The sequence below is a fragment of the Bufo gargarizans genome, chromosome 4 (genome assembly GCF_014858855.1).
Source record: "Bufo gargarizans isolate SCDJY-AF-19 chromosome 4, ASM1485885v1, whole genome shotgun sequence".
Taxonomy (NCBI): domain Eukaryota; kingdom Metazoa; phylum Chordata; class Amphibia; order Anura; family Bufonidae; genus Bufo; species Bufo gargarizans.
In genome coordinates this window covers 215,995,119-216,020,329 of record NC_058083.1, presented here as the reverse complement: position 1 = coordinate 216,020,329, position 25,211 = coordinate 215,995,119, and the positions used below count along the sequence as shown (strand labels likewise).

Genomic DNA, 25,211 nt, shown 5'->3' with positions numbered 1-25,211 from the left:
TGCCTAATGCCAAGGTGCTTCCATTAACCCCTCCAAACCCAATGGGCATGTATAAAGTTATTGGTTTGGAGGGGTTAATGGAAGCACCTTGGCATTAGGAATGTATAAAGTTATTAACCCCTTCAAACCAATAACTTTATACATACCTAATTACGTACGTTATTTTAAGTAGCTTTTTCTTATTAGATTACTCGATGAATCGAGAAATATAATCGATAGAATACTCGATTACAAAAATATTCGTTTACTGCAGCCCTATTCCAAGGCATTAGATATACCATGGAACACAGTGATCATCAAGTGGAGAAAATATGGCACAACAGTGACATTACCAAGAACTGGACGTCCATCCAAAATTGATGAAAAGACGAGAAAAAAACTGGTCTGGGAGGCTACCAAGAGGCTTACAGCAACATTAATGGAGCTGCAGGATTATCTGGCAAGTACTGGCTGTGTGCTACATGTGTGACAACAATCTCCCGTATTCTTCATATGTCTGGGCTATGGGGTAGAGTGGCAAGACGAAAGCCTTTTCTTACGAAGAAAAACATCCAAGCCAGGCTACATTTTGCAAAAACACATCTGAAGTTTCCCAAAAGCATGTGGGAAAAGGTGTTGTGGTCTGATGAAACCAAGGTTGAACTTTTTGGCCATAATTCCAAAAGATATGTTTGGCGCAAAAACAACACTGCACATCACCAAAAGAATAACCATACCCACAGTGAAGCATGGTGGTGGCAGCACCGTTCCAAATACCAGTCAATATTGGCACAAAAACGTCAGGCTTCTGCTAGAAAGCTGAACATGAAGAGGAACTTCATCTTTCAGCATGACAACGACCCAAAGCATACATCCAAATCAACAAAGGAATGCGATCCTCCTTGTGAGCGTATGTATTCTGCGCATGCGCAGTGAATGTCTGACCGCTTCCTTGCTCAGACATCTCCACTGCGCCTGCGCGATGACGCCATAGTGCTCCGAGGAACAGGCGCAGTGGAGATGTCTGAGCAGGGAAGCCGTCAGACATTCACTGCGCATGCGCCGAATACAGGCGCTCACAAGGAGGATCGCATTCAGGAGGAGATGGGCGGGCTGGAGGGACGCGCTGGGCGGCGGCAGTTTCTGAAGGTAGACGGAGCCTCTAGGTGCTAATGACGCCCCCATAGCACCTAGAGGCTCATTAGCATATTAATAAAAGTTCTTTTTTTAGCAAAACGGCTGCCCCAAAAGCAATTATATTAGGATCGCTAGTGTCTGACAGCTAAATATGTGACACCGAAGTGGTAGAAACCCTTTAAAGTTTTGGAATGGCCCAGCCAGAGCCCAGATCTGAATCCGATAATTGGAGAAGAGTGGGCAAATCTTGCCAAGTTTAAATATGCCATGCTGATAGACTCATATACCCAAAAAGACTGAGTGCTGTAATAAAATCAAAAGGTGCTTCAACAAAGTATTAGTTTAAGGGTGTGCACACTTATGCAACCATATTATGTTATTTTTATATTTTTTCTTCCCTCTACCTAAAAGATTTCAGTTTGTTTTTCAATTAAGTTGTACAATTTATAGGTTACATTAAAGGGGGAAAAAGTTCTGAAATGATTTATCTTTGTCTCATTTTTTTTTTTACAGCACAGAAACCTGACATTTTAACAGGGGTGTGTAGACTTTTAATATCCACTGTACGTACTGTATAGCAGCCGTAGTGAAGCATAATGTCAAAAAAATAATAATAATACGTTTTCACCCCTTTCCAATCTGTGCCATACTAGTACTTTGCAGCAAGTAGGTAGCACTTAATGCTCAGTATAGAAAGGATGTAAAATGATCATATCTTCATATCTTTGTCCTGTACTGTGGACATCATAAAAAAATATAAATAAAAAAATGAAAAAGTTGCTGCTTTTTTGGTTCATTCTATCTCCAAAATTGCAAGAAAAAGTGATCACAGTTGTAGGTACAGTACCTCAATACCAGTGAAAACAAACTGTCCCACAAAAATAAGCCCTCACACGCCATCTATGGAAAAATACAAATCGCAGTCCCATCTAAGTTTGATTGACACTTGTTTGCAGGAAAGCTTTTTGTTTGCAATCAACTTTCAGAAGAGGTCGGCGTTCCATGAAAGCCGCAGCCTCTTTCTAGGCCAGTGACGTCACTGTACTTCATTCACATGGGTTAGTTGCAGCTCAGCCCCATTCAAGTCAGTGGGGATGGACTGCTATACTAAGCACAGCAGCTATAAAATGTCCGGGACTCTGTTTGGAAAGCAGCTGTTCGGCAGGGGTGCCGGGACTCTGACCCCTGCCGATGTATTAATGATGACTTATCCTGAGGATAGGTCATTATTATTAATTCCTGGATAACCCCGTTAATCATAGATGGGAGGGGGTTATTGCCGAGATTACAGGACACTAGCCTCTACATATCAGTAAGGGTACAACTACAGGACGTGGTCGTGTTGTGGTTACAACATGGCCATACGGGCCTCAGCGGGTACTAATTAAAGTAACGAGGACCACCCTGTTTAGTCAGTCTGCATTGTTAATGGCTGTGCAGTACATCAATGGCCATTAACAATGCAGACCAACTAGACAGTGCGGTCTTCATTAGTTTAATCAGACTGCGATCCGTGCAGCCACATGGCAATCGGTCTCAGTCACAACTCGATGGACGAACACCATAATAATGACAGGAGGTTAAACTAGTCTTTAGGAGAAGTCATTTTATAATATGAGCATGTTTTATTACTGCACTGCAGTTACTTTTTGTATGGGACATGCTTTTTATAGGTGACAGAAACCCCAAATATAGGTGAAATTACTATCTGGCATAGGAGGCACGGTTGTTCAATACAATACCTCTGTAACCTCCATTCTTGCTGCTTTCTTTGCTTCCTTAATCTCCACGTGGTGTTGTTTCTTTAAGGATAGAAGCTGCTCCTCAAATAGCTTTTGCTTAATTATGTAATCTTCCTCAGCTTTTGTCCTGCAAAGAAATCAAGGCACAATCTTGGTGAACCTGTCAGATATAGGTCGTGATCATAATTCTGTAGAATTGCAGTGATATTACTGGTTCAGAAACAATTGCTTCTCGTGTAATTCTTTGTTTTCAAGCTCTTTTTCTAAAGTAGAGTTTCTCTTTAAAGCCAGGTCCAATGCTTGGGCAAGCTTTCGGTTATCCTCTTGAGCAATTGCAAGACATTTCTGCAGTGGTTCTACCTGATTAGAAAATATAACAGAGGAGTGGCAATATCCCATGATAAAGTATTCATAATGCAACAAACAAAGACCCCTACTTCATGTTACCTCTCCACGTCTCTGGTGCTCTGCAGCATGTAGCCTTGTGTTGCATTCTAAAAGCTCGGCTTTTAGTTTCTCTATCTGTTTCCGGCTACGACCCCTAAGAAGAGAAGTACAAGTGTCAGATGCAAGATCAGAGAAACATAAGGACAGAACTTAATCTACATCATTATTTAACTGAATTACTAAATAACCATTTATTTTGTTATTTCGGTAACTAAAAGTTATGCCCTATTCAATGGATAGGAGACAACGCTTAGTTACTAGAATACCACCTTAACACTTGGGTCAAACAATACCGACCAGTTTACGGTATATTTGCATGGCACATATGTGATCAAGTGATTGTAATGTATGGAGTATTGTGAGTAGGTGTAGTTTTCTCAGTTGGTGATTGGTCTTGCATTTCCTAATTTATAGCTATGAAACTAGGCTTCGTAGATAAAACATTTTTGTCATCTTCTTAAAGGCTATGAACCCTTTGGGGGCATTTTTTTCTGATTGCATTTTACTCATTTTGGCCCAAAAATAATTTTTTCAATTGGTCTGCATTAAAAATGTTCAGCAGTCTTTGTCCTACAAGGTTAAGTTTCAGCCTAGCTGCACAGCAGCTTGCTTTCAGTTAAAGGGGGTTGTCCGGGTTCATTTACCATGTCTGAATGGCGCATCGGAGCATCTCTTGCTCTGATGCTCCCCCTTGCCCTCCGCTGCATTGCACAGGGCAAGGGTTTTTTCTTCACTCATTTACCACGTCTGAGTGGATTAGTAAAGGGGAGATTAGGTGTGGGTTCAGTTCTGAACCCAAAAAAACCTTTTAAACACTGAGCAGTCATCTTGCTGCTCTAATAACGCCATGTATAGCCCTTATCTCTGAACTCCTGACAGCTCATAAACACTCATTTAAGGCCAAGTTCACACTTCAGTTATTTGGTCAGTTATGTCCATCAGTTATTGTGAGCCAAAACCAGTAGTAAAGCCCACTCAGAGATCAGGTATAATGTAAAGATTTGCACCTGTTCTGTGTTTTTGACTTGCGCCTCGTTTTGGCTCAGAATAACTGATTTAAATAACTGACCAAATATCTGAAGTGTGAACTCAGCCATAGCCATATCCTTATCAGTTTGATAAGTGTTTATGGGCGGTCAGGAATTCAGACATAAGAGCTTTACATACAGACATCACCGCAGTAAAAAGGCGGACTCAGTGTAACACTTCGTGCACACGACCATTTTTTAGGTCTGTGTCCGACCTGTAATTTTTACGAATCGCACATGAACGCATTCGTTTCCATAAGTCTGCAAAAAACAAAACAAAAAAAACGGACAGCACACAGATGTCATCAGGGCAGCAAATTATAAAACCTGTCCTATATTTGTCCGTATTACAGACGAGGATAGGGCTTTTTACAGCAGGTCCTGCTAAAATTGTGGGCTGCACACGGACCGCATTCATATTTTGTGGATCTGCGATAATAGAAAATTTACATTATGTATATCATATGCAATGCTTAGAAAGGGGGCTCATGCTGGTCAGATCAGCTGTTTCTCTCATTTCAAAAATGGAATCCCTATCAATCGACCAGAGATTGCAGACAGGGCAAGTGAAGAGGTTTGGCTATGCTTGCATCACGTGGATGGCTTCTGTTAATGTACACATCATGAGGTATATATTAAAACGGATCCCTCCAATGAATGCCATAAGTGGGTTCCAATGTAAAAGAATGTACGTGTATGTTTTTACTGGTTGCTATTGTATGAAATAGTGCAGTTTACAATGCTATACCATACGGCTTTTACCCAATATACTGATTTATATCAGCTAGACACAGGCCAAAAGGATACTTTTTTGGGCCGCTGCCTGATTAATGTTACTCTATGGCTTCAGTGTGTCGGAATCTTTCCAGTCATACACACTACACAGCTATCACATATGTGATGTGAACACAGCCTTATTGGGACTATCTGACAGATCTTACATGTAATGAGAAGCAGTATCATGTAATAAATACACTAACTGCCCAGACACTTTACATTAAAAACTCATGATGCTTGCAGCCAAATCCAATGTAATGTTGTATTGGTTGCTGCACCTATTTTAACAGCTTTTTTTTGTAGATACGTTTGACGTTGTAAAACTATACTTCTAAAATACTTAATACATTACCTATCTTTGTGGAAGCTTAACAGGTCATTGTCTTTCCGTCCTAATTCTGTCTGCAGTATTTCTAGGTGTTTCTGGAGCTTGGCATGAGAGGACAAGACATTTTCTAACGTTTCAGACATTCTGGTCCTCTCCTCACATAACTTAGACAGTTGCTGCTGAAGGGCAGATTTCTATATGGTATAACATAGGTGGCGTTATAGGAAACTAGTAGACATAGTTCATGAGCTTACATTCATTAAAAGTCACTCACAGCGTGCCCCTCCGTCTCCTCTAAGGTGACAATCTGCTGCTTGAGTCTTCTCTCTTCTTTGATGGCTTCATTTCTGGCCTGAGCTGCTAATGCGAGCTCTTCCTCTTTACAAAGTAATAAGTGTTCAGTCTGTTGATGACATACATTTACAAATATATCACAGGATAATATTTTCAACCCTTTATAACCATTTCAATACCAGAGATGTATGTCATGGCACATCACAACTAGAAAATAAGGTCTACAGCTTAGAATTATAGTAAAGCCTAGATTAACTTTCACATGATACCAGGCTCAAAATATAAGGTGCAATTTCAGGGTGCTAAACCGGTTTGAGGTCAGGGAGCATCTTAAAACTGTTTAGTTGCTGGTTCTGTGTTGCTATAAGGGAGGGATAAGAGGGGGGGAAAATGCACACAACCTCAAAAAGGAAGAGCTCAACCTGCTACTATCATCTCTCCCTGTACAGCCTCCAGTGAGCCCAGGGGTAGGGACTACAGGAACCTTTCTTTATGTTCTCAACTCTTTTAGCAATCAGAGAGGACATTTGTTCTCTGACTGTAGAGACAGACATAAGGCTACTTTCACACTAGCGTTCGTCGGTCCGCTCGTGAGCTCCGTTTGAGGGGGCTCACGAGCGGACCCGAACGCAGCCGTCCAGCCCTGATGCAGTCTGAATGGAGCGGATCCGCTCAGACTGCATCAGTCTGGCGGCGTTCAGCCTCCGCTCCGCTCGCCTCCGCACGGACAGGCGGACAGCTGAACGCTGCTTGCAGCGTTCGGGTGTCCGCCTGGCCGTGCGGAGGCGTGCGGATCCGTCCAGACTTACAATGTAAGTCAATGGGGACGGATCCGTTTGAAGATGCCACAATGTGGCTCAATCTTCAAGCGGATCCGTCCCCCATTGACTTTACATTGAAAGTCTGGACGGATCCGTCCGAGGCTATTTTCACACTTAGCTTTTTTTTTGCCATTTTAATGCAGACGGATCCGTTCTGAACGGAGCCTCCGTCTGCATTATTATGAGCGGATCCGTTCAGAACGGATCCGCCCGAACGCTAGTGTGAAAGTAGCCTAAACATGAATGCTGCACACTTTCAATTTAGGAGGTGTTGTGTGGCTTGGCTTCAGCTCTGCTTGAGTCACACTTTTAGCCACAACACAACAGTCTCACAGAAGTGAATGAAGCCTTTCACACATGCCCATCCCCATGCCATCAGCGATCATACATTTATCATCCATCCCTTGGACAGATGATAAATGTTCTAAGCAGGAAAAGCTTGCATGAATAAAAAAATAAAAAAACAATTATAAGAGCCACCAACTAAAGTTTTTGCAATTGCTTCAAGAGAAAAGCAAGGAATTGTAAGACCACTCTGCACTCATGACTGACCTGCTGGAACTTTGCTTCTAATCTCTGCAGCTGAATTTTGCTTGAGTCAAGTTCTGAATTTACCTAGATTAACAAAACAAATAAATATTAGTAATTCCTGACTAAAACCTGATGCACATGGCCATATTACAGCTCCAGAACAGTCATAGGACATGAACAGAGGTACACTAAGTATCAATCAATGCCTCCCATTTCACACGTACATAAAATAATTGTGGTATGCTCAACTGCATGCTACATTACAAAGCTATTTTTCCCTAGAAGCAATGCTGCAATAACTTTTCTAGGGGTATGGCCACATGGAGCGAATTTTCAAAGTGAAAAATCTGCTGAGGATTTTGTTGCAGATTGTACTGCAGATTTGCCACAGGGCGATTTCACTGGTATGGTAGCTGAGCTGCAGTAACCTGGCACAGACAGTACACCGTGGATGTAGCTTACTTCTGCTGACTTTGCCCATTGTGTTGTTTTTGGTGTTAGGAGCTGCTGAAAATAGCTCATCAGTGGCAGTGCAGGTGTGGGACCCTTGCCAATCTGGTATTCATGACCTATCCTGAGTTGAAGTCATCAATATCTAAACATTAGAAAAACCCTTTAAAGATGCCAAAAACTAGATTTTTGTGGACTCACCTGTAAAATCTCTCTCGCTAAGTTCATTGGGGGACACATGACTCTGGGTATAGCTGCTACTGCCGCTAGGAGGCGACACTAGGCTAAAAAGTGTTTGTTCCTCCCGCCAGCTATATCCCCTCCAGCCTGGAGAGAGCATATCAGTTTGTGCACAAGCAGTAGGAGGAAAAGAAATCAGAAATGAATGAACATAACAATAACCAGTGGTAACAAAACTGAGGACCCTACCAGTTAACTGCCGTCACCTGCGACAAAATTAGAAACAAAAACAACGCAGGTTCATGTTCCTCCGCCTACTTTAGAATTTTGGTCGACTCCGCCATCACCGCCCGACTCCGGGTTCCCCCCTAGTGGTTGATGTATTCCACTGCTGTGGCATTGTCTGACTGGATCCAGACCGGCAGTCCCCTCAGGAGTCGTCCAATTAAGCAGGGACAAATTAATGGCCTGAAGTTCCAGGATGTTGATGGGCAGTCTGGATTCCAACAGAGACCATTTGCCTTGGAATGTCCGAGGTGGGAAGATTCCGCCCCATCTGAGGAGGCTGGCATCGGTGGTGATGAACGACCATGAGACTGGGAGAAAGGATTTGCCGGAGACCAAAGTTGGAGTCGAGAGCCACCACCTGAGTTCCGACCGCACCTGTTGAGGAAGGGTGATGGTATGGTCCAAGGAACTCAGTGTCTTGTTCCAGGATGACAAGATCGCCTGTTGGAAAGGACGAGTGTGAAATTGCTCAAACGGTAGCGCCTCAAAAGGAAGAGACCATCGTTCCCAAAACTCGCATGCAAAACCGGATCAACGGATGTCTGCCTCGGAGAAGATGATGAACCGACCGCTGACGTAATAACCGCTGATTTCTGGAAGTTCACCAGCCATCCGAAACATGCCAGGGCGTCCAGGGTGATGAGTAAACTGTCCTCGTTCTGACCGAAGGTCGCAGCCTTGACGAAGATGTCGTCCAGATAGGGGATCAGGGTGATGCCCCTAGAACGGAGAAGGGCGAGGAAAGGAGCGAGCACCTTAGTAAACACTCACGGTGCTGTTGCTAGGCCGAAGGGTGGAGCCACAAACTGATATTGGTGAGACTCCACTGCAAAGCGAAGAAAACGCTTGTGCGCGGGAGCAATGGGAATGTGAAGGTATGCGTCCTGAATGTCCACCGAGGAAAGGAACTCGCCCCGTTCCAGAGAGCAGAGAGACTCCATCCTGAAGTGCTAGACCTTGACAAACCGGTTCAGCAACTTGAGGTCTAGAACCGGGCGAATCTCTCTTTCTTGGGATAACAAACAGGTTTGAATAAAAACCTGTGAATTGCTCCACAAGCGGAACCAGGGAGATCGCTCCCCAGGCGAGAAGGGACTGCAATGCCTGAAAAAAGGCGGCGGCCTGAACCCGGTCTCTGGGTGGCTGGGAAAGGAAGAATCAGTCCGGCGGGGTGGAGGCCAACTCGATCTTGTAACCCAAAGTTACCATCTTGAGTACCCATTCGTCGGAAATGTGGGACCACCAAACATCCCGGAAAAGGAGGAGCCGATCCTCCACCCGAGAGGGTGGGGGCGTCCCTTCATGCTGAAGAATGTCTAATGGCCGGGTCCTGCCCGCGGGCGCCAGGCTGGTTGGGGTTGAAAAGACTTTTTTCTCTTCTGCTCTTGATTGGAAACCCTGGGTGGCGCCCCTGCCGACGGGCGCGTGCCGGAGAAGCAGCGACAGGAGTGCAAACGGGAGCTAGAGGGCCTCGAGCAAACCGGATGCTTGGCATTGTGGGAGGTGGATACTTTTACCGCCCGCGGCCTCAGAGATGATCTTGTCCAACCGAGTACCGAACAGACGAGAACCCGAAAAGGGAAGCCCCGTAAGGGAACGCTTTGACAAGGAGTCTACAGCCCAGACTTTAAGCCACACCTCACGTCGTAAGGCGGCAGTGAGCGCGGATGAGCGGACAACAAGAGAGCCGGCGTCCAAAGAGACCTCTCGGAGGTACTTTCCGCCTGAGAGATCTGCAGGGCCAAAGACTGGAGGTCTGCCGGGGGAAGATCAGCCACGATGTCCTAGTGCAGGCGAAGGGCCCATTCAGAGACCGCCTTGGCCTCCCACGCTGAGGCAAAAATGGGACGAAGCACAGAGCCAAGCCGCTGCAAAGGCGGACTTAGTAAAAGACTCTTGTGGCGAAACCAACCTCGCCACTGGGTTTTGGAGAGGGCTGTTTAAACGCCTCTTGCCTCAGGATTATGGCCCATAGTAACTTTTAAACCCCTGAACCTATTCCAGGGAATTTTGGATAGGTTTGTCCCCCAAGTTATACTGTTTAAATTGATGTAAGTTATATGTATGGACAATGTAACCTCACAAAGTTGTAACAACTTATAATAAGTGTAACTTGTCAGCTTGGGAGGAATATGCTGGGTGTGGTTCTATTGTCCCATTGTGTGTTTAAATGGTGATGTCTGTCCTGTTGTCTCCACGTGTGTATTGGTGATCTCCCCTTTGTCCTGAGAGATAATTGGATTGTCTTCGGTCGTCTCCCAGGCGGAGAGGAGGAAACCATGATGCATTGTGGGGATATGTTGTATCTGTTCTGTGTCGCAGTCTCCCTTCTGGTCCTCTAGGGGGCGGGAACGATTGGTTGCTGTATTTACATTGTGTGTGTTGTGAATTACTGATTGGTTGGATTTCAAAACCCTGTGGGCAGTACTATGTTTGGTTTTTATCAATAAAATAGGCTGTACTTGAAGTACAGTCAGAGCACTGCTTGACCCTCAACACGGAGCCTTGTCTCGTTATTGGGGGGATTCCCTGTATGCTGTTGGAGACTGATTGCCAGGAGTGTAAGCCGACTGAATGCTTTTCCTGTTCGCCTGACTGACAGCTATTCGCGAGGTTCCAGTTTGGAGTGCTATTTTGTATCCAGTTCGGGAGGTTGGTGTTCTGCAGTAGCTGTGCCTGTCTCTCGGAAAGGGGCATATCGCCTAAACGGATTTTAACCCCTTGTCTGCTGAAACGGTCTGTTACATTGGTGGCAAGCGGCGGGATCGTTCCTACAGCCAGAAGGACAGCTACAGGAGACACCATTTCTTTGGATTCTACAATTTAAGGGCAACGCATGTCCCAGTACAGCGACCCTAAAAGCACCAGGATGGAACCAGCAGTGTTATACGAGGAGGAGGACCTGGATGGCCGGGATGCATTAAGGAAAGGCATCTGGTACCAGGCCCTGGATAATGTACAATACCAGCGAGGTGAGAGTCTCCTCAGTGAAGAGCAGCGGTTGCAGAAGCAAGTGGCCCTGCGGATGTCCTTCCTGGGAGAGCAGCCCCTGGAGGAATGGGTGAAGGAACTAGAGCACCGGGTATGGCAGGAGCTATGGCTGGAGGATGCCTACCAGGCGCTTTGGTGGTATGTGGCACAGTTTATACCCTGGACAGCTGAGCATGACAAGCCAGAGGGAGAGGAGTTTGATGGTCCTGGCTTGTTATGGGAGTCCTTTGCAGAGCCTGACTTCGGGAGCCCTGCACAGTCCAGACTTCAGGACATTTTCTATGAGAGGGAGGCTAGGCATGAGTGGGATGACCCCCATGAGGTAGAGCAAGACCTGGCTCACCTAGCAACCCTGGAGTGGGAACTGGAGCAGGACTACCAAGATCTCTTCCACTCCATTGGGAAGGCTCAGCAGGACAGCAAGAAGTCAGACCCAGGTCCAGAGCCCTTCAGCTGGGAGGATATTGTTGATGTTTACTGGGAAGAACCCCAGGTGGCCGGTGGAGATGGGACCGAGGTCTCTCCACCGGTCCTGCAGGGAATTGGGAGCCTAGTCTTCATTCCCCAGCGGCAGTGTGAAGTGCAGGGAGGGGAGAGCATCGGCCTCCCTCCCCAGCGGCAGGCTGAGTTACAGGGGGCAGAGGTAGTTGTTCCTGCCCCCTAGCAGCAGCATGATTTTTTGGGAATTGGGAGCCGAGTCTCCATTCCCCAGCGGCAGACGGAGTTACAGGGGGCAGAGACAGTCGGTCCTGTCCCCCAGCGGCAGAGTGTCCTACAGGGAATAGAGAGCCCAGTCTCCTTTCCCCAGCAGCAGGACACTGTATTGGGAGTGGAGGCGGTCGGTCGCCCTCCCCAGTGGCTGGAAGTATGTATGGGAGAGAAGCTCGTTACCCCCTCTCCCCAGCGGCAGATTAACGCACCAGGGAGAGACAGTAAGCCCCACAACTGTGCTGATGGGACCGTGGTCTCTGCACTTACAGCACAGGGGGTAGGGACAGTTGTTCCTGTCCCCCAGCAACAGGGCAGTTTAGCCAAAGGGGAGACAGTCGGTTTCCCCCTCCAACAACCAGACTCCAACCAGGCTTCTTCCGTGGTAACGCTGGCACCAGGGCAGAGTACCGCTGATCCCTGCCCACAAAGCAACCTCAACTCCAAGCCAGGGAGCAACTCAGAGACCGGGAGTACCAGCTACAAATATAATCTTGGTGGATTCACTGGACAGAGACAGGCTACGAAATTCAGCAGGTCCAGTATTTTGTTGTGGGTGGCCTGCCAGACTAACTCAGGTACCGACCGGCGTGAGGTCAGGTATCTGGTTAGTCTTCCCTGGGGGGGGAGATGTGTGGCGAAACCAACCTCGCCACTGGGTTTTGGAGAGGGCTGTTTAAACGCCTCTTGCCTCAGGATTATGGCCCATAGTAACTTTTAAACCCCTGAACCTATTCCAGGGAATTTTGGATAGGTTTGTCCCCCAAGTTATACTGTTTAAATTGATGTAAGTTATATGTATGGACAATGTAACCTCACAAAGTTGTAACAACTTATAATAAGTGTAACTTGTCAGCTTGGGAGGAATATGCTGGGTGTGGTTCTATTGTCCCATTGTGTGTTTAAATGGTGATGTCTGTCCTGTTGTCTCCACGTGTGTATTGGTGATCTCCCCTTTGTCCTGAGAGATAATTGGATTGTCTTCGGTCGTCTCCCAGGCGGAGAGGAGGAAACCATGATGCATTGTGGGGATATGTTGTATCTGTTCTGTGTCGCAGTCTCCCTTCTGGTCCTCTAGGGGGCGGGAACGATTGGTTGCTGTATTTACATTGTGTGTGTTGTGAATTACTGATTGGTTGGATTTCAAAACCCTGTGGGCAGTACTATGTTTGGTTTTTATCAATAAAATAGGCTGTACTTGAAGTACAGTCAGAGCACTGCTTGACCCTCAACACGGAGCCTTGTCTCGTTATTGGGGGGATTCCCTGTATGCTGTTGGAGACTGATTGCCAGGAGTGTAAGCCGACTGAATGCTTTTCCTGTTCGCCTGACTGACAGCTATTCGCGAGGTTCCAGTTTGGAGTGCTATTTTGTATCCAGTTCGGGAGGTTGGTGTTCTGCAGTAGCTGTGCCTGTCTCTCGGAAAGGGGCATATCGCCTAAACGGATTTTAACCCCTTGTCTGCTGAAACGGTCCGTTACAACTCTAGGCGGCAATCCACGGGGTCCTGAAGGGATGTGCCATCGGCCACAGGGATAGCGGTATGCTTAGCGAGATGTGCGACGGGCTGGTCCACTTTGGGTAGGTATGACCATTTCACGACCAAGTCTGGCGAAAAGGGGTATAACAGATCGAGGCACTTACAAGCGCTGAAACGACTATCTGGATGTTCCCATGCCTTGGCAATAACAACCGAAAAATCGTCATGCAAGAGAAGACCTTAGGGGCTTGTCTCGAGCGGAGAAACGAAACTACCTGGCAACTAGACGAAGGAGAGTCGCCCTGAACCTGAAAGGTGTCATGGACAGCCACGACCAAGCTATCTACCATGGAAGCAATCTTAGAAGATTGTTCCTGATCCAGATCCAACTCTGAATCAAGTACCTTCCCTTCAGACAGTGTCTCGTCTGAGAGGGAGGACATGTCCGAGCGTGCAAAATTTCGCCCATGGAATAAGAGGTGGTCATGCACCAGGCCAGCACCATATCCAATGGGAGTGCAAGCATTCCACCCATGAAAGAGGGCCATGCTCATGGCCAGCAACGTATCCGGTGAGTGCAGTAATCCACCCAGAGAAGGGGGGTAATGCACATGGCCAGCATTGCATCCAGTGAGAGTGCAAGCACCCTGCCATGGAAGGTGGTCATGCACATGGCCCGCAACATACCGGCGAGAAAACAACCACAGTCAGTGAGAGTGTACGTATGCCACCCGAGGAAAGGAGGCATGCCCATGGCCGGCCGCGAATCCAGTGAGAGTGCAGCACACCGCCCATAGAAGGGGGGTCATGCACATGGCCGGCAGCGGATCCAGTGAGAGTGCAAGCACCCTGCCATGGAAGGGGGTCAAGCACATGGCCAGCAACTTACCGGCGAGAGAACAACCCCAGTCAGTGAGAGTGTATGTATGCCGCCCGAGGGAAGGAGGCATGCCCATGGCCGGCAGCAAATGCAGTGAGAGTGCAGCATTCCGCCTACGGAATGAGGTCATGCATATGGCCGGCAGTGAATCCAGAGAGAGTGCAGCATTCCTCCTATAGAAGGGGGTCATGCACATGGCCGGCAGCGAATCCAGTGAGAGTGCAGCGTTCTGCCTATGGAAGGGGGTTGTGCACATGGCCAGCACCGTATTCGATGAGAGTGCAGTATTCCGCCTAAAGAAGGGGGTCAGGCACATGGCCAGCCCGCAGCCAGGGAGAGTGCAGTATTCCACTTAGGAAGGGGGTCATGCACATGGCCAGCACCATAACTGGAGAGGGTGACGAATTCTGCCTATAGAAAGGGTGGAAGGGGGTGCATGCACTTGGCCAGCTCCTTATCCCGGGAGAGGGCAAGGGTCCGCCTAGAAGGGGAACATGCACCTGGCCAGCACCACAGCCGGGGAGCGCGACATGCCGCCTATGGAAGGGGGGCATGCACTACTGAGATCAGGCTGCAGAGTCCTTCGCAGCCAACAAGAATTCCGTTATTTATTAACCCTGTCTTTTTTTATTTTTTAAACACAGCCTCTCTGAGGCAAGAAGGGGGCCACCATACAGGGGCACAGCCTCTCTGAGAGGCAGAAAAAGGGCCAGCCATACAGGCCCATGAGGAAGCCCAGATCATAGAGAGTCTCCTCTAGATGGGAGCCGGCCCCTGGAGATGGCCAGTACCAAAAAGGTCAACAAAGATCCGGCCTGGGGGGCGGCGCAGCGAAGAGGGATGCCGGCATAACCCCTGTGTGTGGGGCAGCTAGGTGCGCGCCTCCGGGCCCTGTTGCAGCATTCCTCCCGCAGCAATCTACAGTTACCTTCAGGAGTCTGCAATGTCCTATGGAAGGGAGCAGGGGGGGTCCAGCAGAGATGGGGGGTGGGGGAGAGGACGTAGGGCTGGAGAAGCCACTCTCTCACCATCAGCCGTCTTGACCCTCGGTCGGTTTCAGCAGGGTCACCCCTTCAGCTACTGGCACCGTAGTGGCAGGACACTGGAAGAGGGACTTGGCGTGCGGGCGACCCTTGCGCTGACGGGATGCAGGGGAGCTAGGCTGCCCTGGTCCACCTTGCCTTCTGTGGGGGAGGCAGCAGTGCGGGTGACCGGCACTGGCGCAGTTCGACCCCGGGAGAAACAGAGAGGTCTAGTGAGTCTCTGTTGTCCCTGATGGTCTGGAATAAAAAGAAAAAATCAAAAACTAAACAACAAGGAGAAAACAGCCCTGCAGAGCAGGGAGTGTCTTGCCTCCTTGGACACTAAGCAAAAACTGGTAGTCTCTCTCTCCAGGCTGAGGGTATAGCTGCTGGAGGAGGGGCTTAACAGTTTTCACTTAGTGTCACGCCTCCTAGGGAGCTGAGAGCTATACCCAAGGTCTCCTGTGTCCCCCAAGGAAAATGGGCGAGAAAGGAGGATTTTTACTGTTGGTGTTTCTAACAGGAGTCTTGATCTAGTTGTGAGATGTGCAATCCACTTAATAATTTGGCATATCTTGAAAGGTCTAGATTTCAGATTCTGATGCTCATACCTGTTAGGAACTGGCGTAGATATTAGGCGCAACTTGTGCCAGAAAACTGTTGGATGTAATCTTAAATGTGTTGGGCCAAAATTAAATAAAAAATGAAAAAATATTTTTGGGCCATGTAGGCCCTGCTCACTTTTTACAAAGTGGTGAATACAGTATAAAAAGGCAAAAAAAATGCTCCAGTTTGCACAACAATTTGAAATTATTCTACACCAGAAAACTACAGGAACATGGTCTTTGATAAATTCCCCTCTTAGAGTAACTTCTGTTCTAGAATACCTTCTACCAAACGCAGCGTTGTACACACTCCATGTAGCACATGCATCCTTCTGCAAAGGGTTCTGGCAGGTGCTTGAGGCCTTAGTCTAAGGCCTCATGCACACGACCGTTGTTCTGGTCCACATCCGAGCCGCAGTTTTGGCAGCTCGGGTGCGGACCCATTCACTTCGATGAAGCCGCAAAAGATGCGGACAGCACACCGTGTGCTGTCCGCATCCGTTCGTCCGTTCCGTGGCCCCGCAAAAAAAATATAACATGTCCTATTCTTGTCTGTTTTGCGGACAAAAATAGGATTTTCTACAATGGGCCGCCTGTTCCGTTCCGCAAAGTGCGGAAGGCACATGGGCGGCTTTGTGTTTTGCGGATCCGCAATTTGTGTTCCGCAAAAAACTGAACGGTCGTGTGCATGAGTCCTAAAGCTGTAATATGTGTAACTGCTTACCTGGGTGTACCTGGCCTGTAAGGCTGCATTAAGCTGGCGGAGTTTGGAATTCTCCGATTGCGCATCACCAAAAGACTGCAGATCAGACTGCAACTGCTCTACTGTGCTCTGCATTAGGAAGTGGAAAAAGAAATCAGCAAGCATAACATCAACACGTCTCACCTGTATACTGACCAAAGCTACAGTCATGACTTTTTTTTACATTTTTCGTAGACATACATATAAGGGGCTTGTTCTTTGCCGGACAAGTGGTATTTTTAAAGGGCACCATTTAATTTATCATATATAGTATTGAAAAGTGGCAAAAAATGGTTTCTCTGGTCCCACCATGGTTTTTTTAGTTTTGTTTTTACAGCGTTCAGTGTGCATAAAGACCTTATTCTGTTTATCATTATGATTACAGTATCACAACATTTCTACTTTTGATTAAGTTTTCTACTTAAAAAAAAAAATAATCATAGCTTTATTTTATTTTTTCCAATACTGTGCATGATAAATATTATAATAGTTCAGGCATGGGGCGTGGCCTGGCTATGGAGGAGTAGAGACGGACATCACTTCACCTCCTGCCTCTAGACTACTTGAGAGACCCTAATCTACCTCACTAACATCAGTAAATTGTGTGAAACGGGGAGGCTCTTGCGGACTAACCAAGAGACACCTGGATCCGCCTCTCCCTCGGAGGCAGATATTCGGGGTCCCGCTGACCTGGACGGAGAATCGTGGGCAACGTGCAATACAGCCACGGCAATGGAGGTAAAAGGGGGAAATCATGCTCCGCTCCAACGCGGCCCGACACTGGAAGTGCGGGAAACCGCCATTGCCTTCACAACCTCAGGCGTGTGGGGAGAGGGTGAGTGGGAAAGTTTCCCGTTATATGAGCACCATCTCTCTAATCCTTCAACACCTTTGGCTTCCCTGACTTCCCCCACTGGCAAATCCTCAGAGATGACCCTCATGGCCCCACAGCGTGAGGCTGGGGCATCTACTCTCACAGAACTGAGGGACCTCCATAAAAGGATCTCCTCCATCCCTACTAAAGATGGTATGGACATATATCTCCAGACTGGAAAAAGTGTACAGGGCAGAGGTCAACAACATTAAAAATGAAATACTCTCTCTCTGGGGGAGAGGGTGACTGATATATAGCAATCTATGGTGGGCACTGTCTGCGAAGCAGGACATACAAGAATCCATTATAGAGTCACACACTTTTCAGCTGCACTACCTCGCAGACATGTTGGATGATGCTGGAAATAGAGGAAGGCGAAATAATAGTAAGTAAGGGGCCATTCTGAATCGGTGGCTTCTAAGGACTTGGACAATACATTGCGCTCTATTTTTAATGATCTCTGAGGAGTCCCTCAAGATATATCTGTTAGATCTCACCTGCAGTTTCCCTTTTTCATAAGCCAGTTTGTTCTTGCTATCCGTCAGTTCATTTAATACCAACTCCACCTGTCTCTTTGCATGCTAAAAAGAGAATGAAAAAATACTAGTAAGAAAGGAGGTTAAAGATAGTGTGTGACAAGGCAGATCAGACTGCTTAGGGTTAGCCCAAGCAAGAATGAAAAGGGGGCTTTACTAGAGCAGAGCATCGTCTGAAGGATGTGAATAATGTAAGGATAGCAAGGATAATCAGACAGGAATGATACTGCGCACAATACTATCAATGATCAGGCAAATTTTAATACGTTTTTCATTTTTGCCTCTTCAAAACTTATTTTGAAGCAATGATATTTTTCATGACAGAGGGATTTGATTATATATATATATATATATATATATATCTCAGTCAATTCATGATCATTTGAAACACATACTGTGTAAGGGTACTTTCACACTGGCGTTATTCTTTTCCGGCATTGAGTTCCGTCCTAGGGGCTCAATACCAGAAAAGAACTGATCAGTTTTATCCTAATGCATTCTGAATGGAGAGAAATTCGTTCAGGATGCATCAGGATGTCTTCAGTTCAGTCTTTTTTCCTTTTCAGGACGGAGCTAATACTGCAGCATGCTGCGGTTTTATCTCCGTTCAAAATTCTGGAACACTTGCCGGAATGCTGGATCCTGCATTTTTTCCCATTGACATGCATTGACCGGCATGCTCAAACAGCAAAAAATTGTAAAAAAATAAATGCCGGATCCATCTTTCCGGATAACACCGGAGAGACGGATCCGGCATTTCAATGCATTTGTCATACGGATCAGGATCCTGATCCGTCTGACAAATGCCATCAGTTTGCATGCGTTTTGACGGATCCGGCAGGCAGTTCCGTGGAATCCTCTGTCAGAAGTGTGAAAGTACCCTTCGGCTTCTTTCACACTGACGTTAGGATTGCCCAGCAGGCACACGTGAGCTGCCGGAAGTCTGCTCAGGCCCCATTCACTATAATGGGGCCAGCTCGGAGATGCGGCCGCAGCACAGCAAAAATGCCAAGAGGCAGCCGGACAAAAACTGCAGCGTGCTTGGAGCGGACTTCCGTCAGCACACGTGTGCAAACGTTAGTACGGATCTGGCAGGCTGTTCCCCTGCGGGAACAGCCTGCCGACCAATCCTAAAGCCAGTGTGAAAGAAGCCTTAGTCACTGAGGGGATCAAACTATCTGTACCTGTTCTTCCTCTAGTGCTGCCACGCGTTCTACAAGACGCTTATTTTCTTGCTCTTGCACCCACAGAGAACTCTGGAGTAACTCCTGTTCCAGCTGCAAAACATTAGCTGCCATTTAAAAAGATGCCACCTGAAATAGATGCACAGTACACACGCTGCCTGCTCAAAAGGAACCATTTATATAAAGCAGACCTACTAGAAGAGGCCTTTAGAATACAATAAGCATATGAAAAATGTATAATAATATCTGACTCAGTATGGACGATATTCAAGGGGTTGTCCGGTTTTCCTATACTGACCTCTCCTATCCTAAGGTTGTCTAGAAAACCGGACAACCTCCTTAAAAAATGTTAATAAACGCTGAAAGACTATTTTTAGTTTTCTCCTGTTAGGCCACACTCTCCTTTTTATCCTAATTTCCAAGCAGATGAATTGTTCCCAGCACATAAATAGGAACTCTCATATAAAAAGTTAAAAAACATTCCCTTCAGCCTTGTGCTAGGATTCAGTACCATTTTTGGTAACTGAAGAATTGCAGATTTAAATATTATTATTGGGGATAATAATTATGTCCTTTATATACAATCGAGTCACATTATTATAACCACTTCTGACTTCAGCAGTGTGTAGCTCATCAAGGAAGTCGTGAGCTGGCTTGGTGAGTATGTAAGGTGTGCGATAGGCTATTTGCACACATATCCCTCTTTGCTCTCATGGGTAAAAGGAGCAATTTATCAGAGTTGCAAAAAGGGATGATTTTTTGTATTCGGGCGAAGGATGGCAGTATTTCTGAAACTGCACAGCTTGTGAACCGTTCACGTGGTGATGTGGTCAAAGTGTTTTGAGAGTGGACAAATAAGCGACGTGAAACTGCAGATGTAAGATGTGAACGTCGGCTATGAAGGTGCGTGAGGTTGGATCGACATGATACAGGGAAGCAACTCACCGCCAAAATGAATCAGGGGGCGATCAATCAGGTGTTTAAAACAACAGTTCAGCTACATATGGGGCTCTGAAGCAGACGTATGGTGCATGCACCTTTGCTAACAAATTTGCATTGAAAGAAATAGCTTCAATATTCGCAGCAGTATTGGAATTGTACCTGGACTGATCGGCAAAGGGTCACCTTCTCTGGTGAATCACTTTTTCTGCTTCAGTTGGACATTGGCATGTCAGGCGAGGAACATCAGAGAACACCCTGCAACCATTGCTGGAAGAACACAAGCTGGTGGTCTCAGCGTTCAGGTCTGAGGAATGTTCTCTTGACATTCTCTGGGCCCACTCTTCTATTTGAAAGGCACTCTCAACCAATTTGGATACGAATCCATTGTGACTGTATTCCCTGGGGCAGATGGGATCTTCCAGCAAGGCAATGCAACATTGGTTGGAAGAGCATGACCAAGACTTCCAAGTACTACTATGGCGCTTTAATTCCCGGGTTCACTCTATGGATCCTCCCCACAAACCCTCCAGCAGCTGTGGGATGCACTGCAGTCAGCATGGCTCCAGACACCTGTGACAACCTACCCGGACCTTATGGAGTCACTCCCAGCCCATCTAGCTGCTGTCCCCGTGCTGCAGACGGCGGTTACTCTGGATATTAGCTGGTTATAATAATGTGACTTGACTGAGTATGTTGACATACTCCCAGAAAATAATTTCAACAGTCTGAATGGCCATAAAATTCAATGTTTCAGTGAGTAGCACAGTAAAAGTGAGAACACCTTTTGGGATAGACACCTCTTTCTCGTACTCTAGCATACAAGAAATACATGCGCATTTATGCTACTGTGTGAGAACTTTCCATGTCAAAACCTCGCCTCACTACTATTTGACAATGCATTTCATGATTTTGCATATTGAATGTTTACACTTACACTTACCAGGTGAATTTGAGAAACCATTTACTGAGTTGGTCTTTTAACACCTTCCCGCCCCATGCTGTAGTACTAGGTAGGGATCGACCGATTATCGGAAGTACCGATATTATCGGCCGATATTAAGGATTTTGCACATTATCAGTATCTGCATCTAACCTTGCAGATATGCCGATAATGTGTATAAAGCGAATACTAGTGAGCGCTTATGGAAGCGCTCACTAGTATGCATCGGATGCTGGGAACGGGGGAGAAGCGCAGCAAGCGCTTCCGATACTCACCCTCCCTGGTCTTCTTTTATGGGGCCCGCGCTGGACTGTCCTGACCCTGTACAGTGTCAGGATGTAGTGCGCACACTATGACCTGATGCTGCACGCTGTCAGGTGACCGGAGAACACAGGGGAGCGCGACACCGGACCCGGAGATGAAGAGGAGCCGCGGTGCAGGAGAGGTGAGGAGTTTTTTATTTTATTCATCTGAGGTCTGATAGAGGTTAAATAAAGTCTGATCTGAGGTCTGATAGGGGTTAATTAAAGTCTGATCTGAGGTCTGATAGGGGTTAATTAAAGTCTGATCTGAGGTCTGATAGGGGTTAATTAAAGTCTGATCTGAGGTCTTATAGGGGTTAATTAAAGTCTGATCTGAGGTCTGATAGGGGTTAATTAAAGTTTGATCTGAGGTCTGATAGGGGTTAATTAAAGTTTGATCTGAGGTCTGATAGGGGTTAATTAAAGTCAGTGAGAAGGGGGGGGATGGTGTGGAAATTGGCATTTGGCACTAGTATATTATAAATGTAAATTATAAATTGACTACCACCTAAGGGCTTTATTAATTTATAATTTACCGTACATTTATAATATACTAGTGCCAAATGCAAATTTCCACCACCTCAGTGACTACCAACTAATATATGGTAATATATATTATAATTTATAAAATATCGCTATAAATTATCGGCTATCGGCCTGAAAGTTCACCGATTATCGGGTCTAAAAAAATCTATATCTGGCATTCTCTGGGCCCACTCTTCCATGTGAAAGGCACTCTCAACCAATTTGGATACGAATCCATCCTGACTGTAAGAAGTCAATGATTCCTATTCAGAATGGTCCCAGGTTATAAGTGGTGTACCCCAAGGTTCAGTGCTGGGGCCCTTTATTATTTAATTTATTTATTAACGATATTGAGGATGAGATTAATAGAACCATATCTATTTTTGCAGATGACACTAAGCTGTGTAGTACTGTACAGTCTATGGAAGATGTCCATGAACTACAGGCTGGCTTTAACACTCTGAGTGATTGGGCATCAACTTGGCAAATAAGGTTCAATGTGGACAAATGTAAAATTATGCATCTTGGTAGTAATATGTGCTTCATATGTCCTAGGTGATGTAGCACTGGGAGAGTCACTTATAGAGAGGGATTTGGGTGTCCTTGTGAACGGTAGATAAAATTACAGCACACAATGTCAATCAGCTGCTTCTAAGGCCACCAGGATATTGTCATGCATTAAACGAGGCATGGACCCGCGGGGCAGACATGTAATATTACTAGGGCTGCAACGATTAATCGACTTTATAATATTCGATAACGGGATTCGCTGTCGACGAATCCAGTTATCGAATAATCGCCGATTCGTTGCTATGCGTGCGGATGGTTTACTTTAAATCAGCGCATCTTTATTTTAACTTACAATGAAGCTCTAGTAACAGGCATTCATAAAGCTGCTAACATCCAGATTAGCAGGTATGAGGATACTTTCGCCATGTTTCATTTGCATTTTTTCTGTTTTTAACATTGTAAACTACTATTCAGTCCATGCGTTTTTTTCAGGAATTTATTTTTTTACCAATATCTCGCTTATCACTAAATTTTTCTTGAGATTGGCTTATTTTGCTATTCCTGACTTAGACCCAGGAACCTGAATAGTATACATTTTAAGTGCACCCACTTGGTTTTTATAGATATTTAATTTGCACTAATGTTAATTTCAGTTTTTTCTATTCCTCTGCCTTGGGTGTGCCACAATCAGCTCCTTCTAGTTAGCGCCTGGATATGGGAGGACAGGTTGCGACTAGCGTATAAAGACATGGCCAGTTGTATATCTGATCAGTCACGACTAAGAACATGTTTGTTCGAAACGCGGAGACGTTCTTTTGGAACACTGAGGTGATGCTGTCACTGTATGGATCTGTACTACACCGAATAAAGGAACCCACAATATTTTCTAACTTCGATGCTGGATTAAATCGCTTTATTTCTACTATTTCACGGTCTTACCAAGGTCTCCGTGCATCAGGGAAGTCGATACAAGGGATAGAGGCAGCAGGTGAGCTGGACATTGTTTACAACATGTCTAAAAGGCTGCCTGTTGACAGAATACCGAAAGGCAGGTAGAAAACAAGAAATGCTTTCTTACAGAAAAAAAAAATTATGCATATTATATGGTGGAATAACACCACTGGCAGGAAAATGGCGGCTCTCAGAATATGGCAATGCAAAAACAAATGATTTTTAGGTGTTGTGCAAAAGTAGTAAAATAATAGGAATCCGATTGTCTGCTATGGGTAACTAAGACAGTTTTCCTTTGCACCAGTTTTGATAAATCTCCCCCTTTATTTTCAACAAGTAATTCTGCATTTTGATTCATGGACAAATTGTTAGCAAATTCATTTATAAGGCAGATAAGTGTAGAAATTACCTTGTTTTCAGTCATCTGAACTTCCAAGTTTTGTTTTTTCGCCAATAAATCATCAAGAGTCTTATAAAGCTGCATAAAGCAAAGGTTAATATATCTAACAATTGTGTACAGCACAATGAACATATAGCAGGTATCAACACATATTACTAATACAGACATGCAGTCCCATGGACAGTTTCCTGCATTTTCACTATTTGGATGGGTGGTGTGTGGTTCTGGTGCTGATCAGAGGGATGTGGGGTGTCGGACCACTGCCAATCAGCGAGTGATGGCCTATCCTGAGCTGAACAACCCCTTTAAGAGTTACTGGCTGTTTGTTCAAAGTAATTAGGGGAGATTTATTAAAGGGGTTCTGCAGTTCTTTTAAACTGATGACCTATCCTCTGGAAAGATGATCAGCATCTGATCGGCAAGGGTCCGACACCTGGGACCCCTACCGATCAGCCGTTTGAGAAGGCAGCGGCGATGGCAGTAGCGCCGTGGCCTTCTCGCTGTTTACCGCAGGCCCAGTGATGTCATGACCAGTGACACTGGCCTGGGTGCGGCCAGGGCCAGGCCAGGAATACTAGTCGTGACGTCACTGGGCCTGAGGGAAACTGAGAGAAGGCCGCGGCGTGCTGCCATCGCGGCTGCCTTCTCAAACAGCTGATCGGCGGGGGTCCAGGGTGTCGGACCCTCGCTGATCAGATACTAATGTTCTATCCAGAGAATAGATCATGAGTACAAAAGAACTGCAGTTAAGTCCTATGCCCCAAAAGCGCACACCATATCTGTGCCATAATTTGAGTTTCTTTGAGCTTCTCGCTACTTTTCTAAACTTGCAAAAAAAAATGGGCAGGGCTTAGAAGGAGGGGCGGAGCCTCCACTGCCTGCCAGATTTACAATATTTTACACCAGCCCCTAGCTGGCAGGTGCGTCTCACTGCAGCGCACAGGAATTCAAGAATTGTGTAGGAGACACCAGTCTTGATATATCTCCCCCATTGTGTGCATATGTGCTTCTGACAAATCAAAACGTAGATTATGAACCACAACTTGGGACAGGGACAAAAATGAGCTGTAGAATATATCATCATTTGGAAATAAGATAAAAATGATAAATGTCTGCATAAGATGTTTTGTGTAATGTCTCCTAAATAACAACAATTAAGAAATGCGAAGAGAGATTCGACGGTCTGATACCTCATCCTGTAGCAGTAACTTTTCATTTTCTAATTCTGCCTTATCCTGAAGGGCAGAGTTCAGATCAGATCTCAGACAAGCAATGGTGTTCTCTTGCATTTCCACTTGCACAGAGGTTTTCTGCTCTAGATGTGCGGCTCTTTCCTTACACTTACTGTGCTCAGTGCGGAGCGATTCCCTGTAAATTACACAGCAATGGTTACTGAAGACTACTAATGTATTCTGCAATAGAACTTACAAAAAATTCTGAAATTCAAAGAAGACTTTAAAAATTGAAAAATACACAGCAACCCATTTTTTCTTGTTTTTTCTATCCGTCAATCAGACAGGGTCTGAACTCTCGAACTCCTACCTTTGTTAAGCTGGCCACACACATTATAATTTTGTAAGCCGAAACCACCAAGAATGGCTGGTTCGGCCGACACAC

General features: G+C 45.9%; 1 protein-coding gene across 5 annotated transcripts in view; it reads right to left on the bottom strand.

Annotated features, from left to right (window-relative positions):
- CCDC150 (coiled-coil domain containing 150) overlaps positions 1–25,211 on the bottom strand; it is a 96,606-nt gene that overhangs the window by 39,574 nt on the left and 31,821 nt on the right. For all 5 annotated transcript variants that reach the window (XM_044291859.1, XM_044291862.1, XM_044291860.1 and 2 more), the window contains 11 exons: positions 24,785–24,962; positions 23,604–23,672; positions 19,025–19,117; positions 17,802–17,885; positions 16,413–16,520; positions 7,106–7,168; positions 5,713–5,841; positions 5,463–5,632; positions 3,306–3,399; positions 3,070–3,218; positions 2,859–2,985 (listed from right to left, as the gene is read on the bottom strand). In XM_044291859.1, coding sequence (XP_044147794.1) covers positions 2,859–2,985; positions 3,070–3,218; positions 3,306–3,399; positions 5,463–5,632; positions 5,713–5,841; positions 7,106–7,168; positions 16,413–16,520; positions 17,802–17,885; positions 19,025–19,117; positions 23,604–23,672; positions 24,785–24,962 — 1,264 coding nt within the window. The remainder of the gene's footprint in view (positions 1–2,858; positions 2,986–3,069; positions 3,219–3,305; positions 3,400–5,462; positions 5,633–5,712; positions 5,842–7,105; positions 7,169–16,412; positions 16,521–17,801; positions 17,886–19,024; positions 19,118–23,603; positions 23,673–24,784; positions 24,963–25,211) is intronic.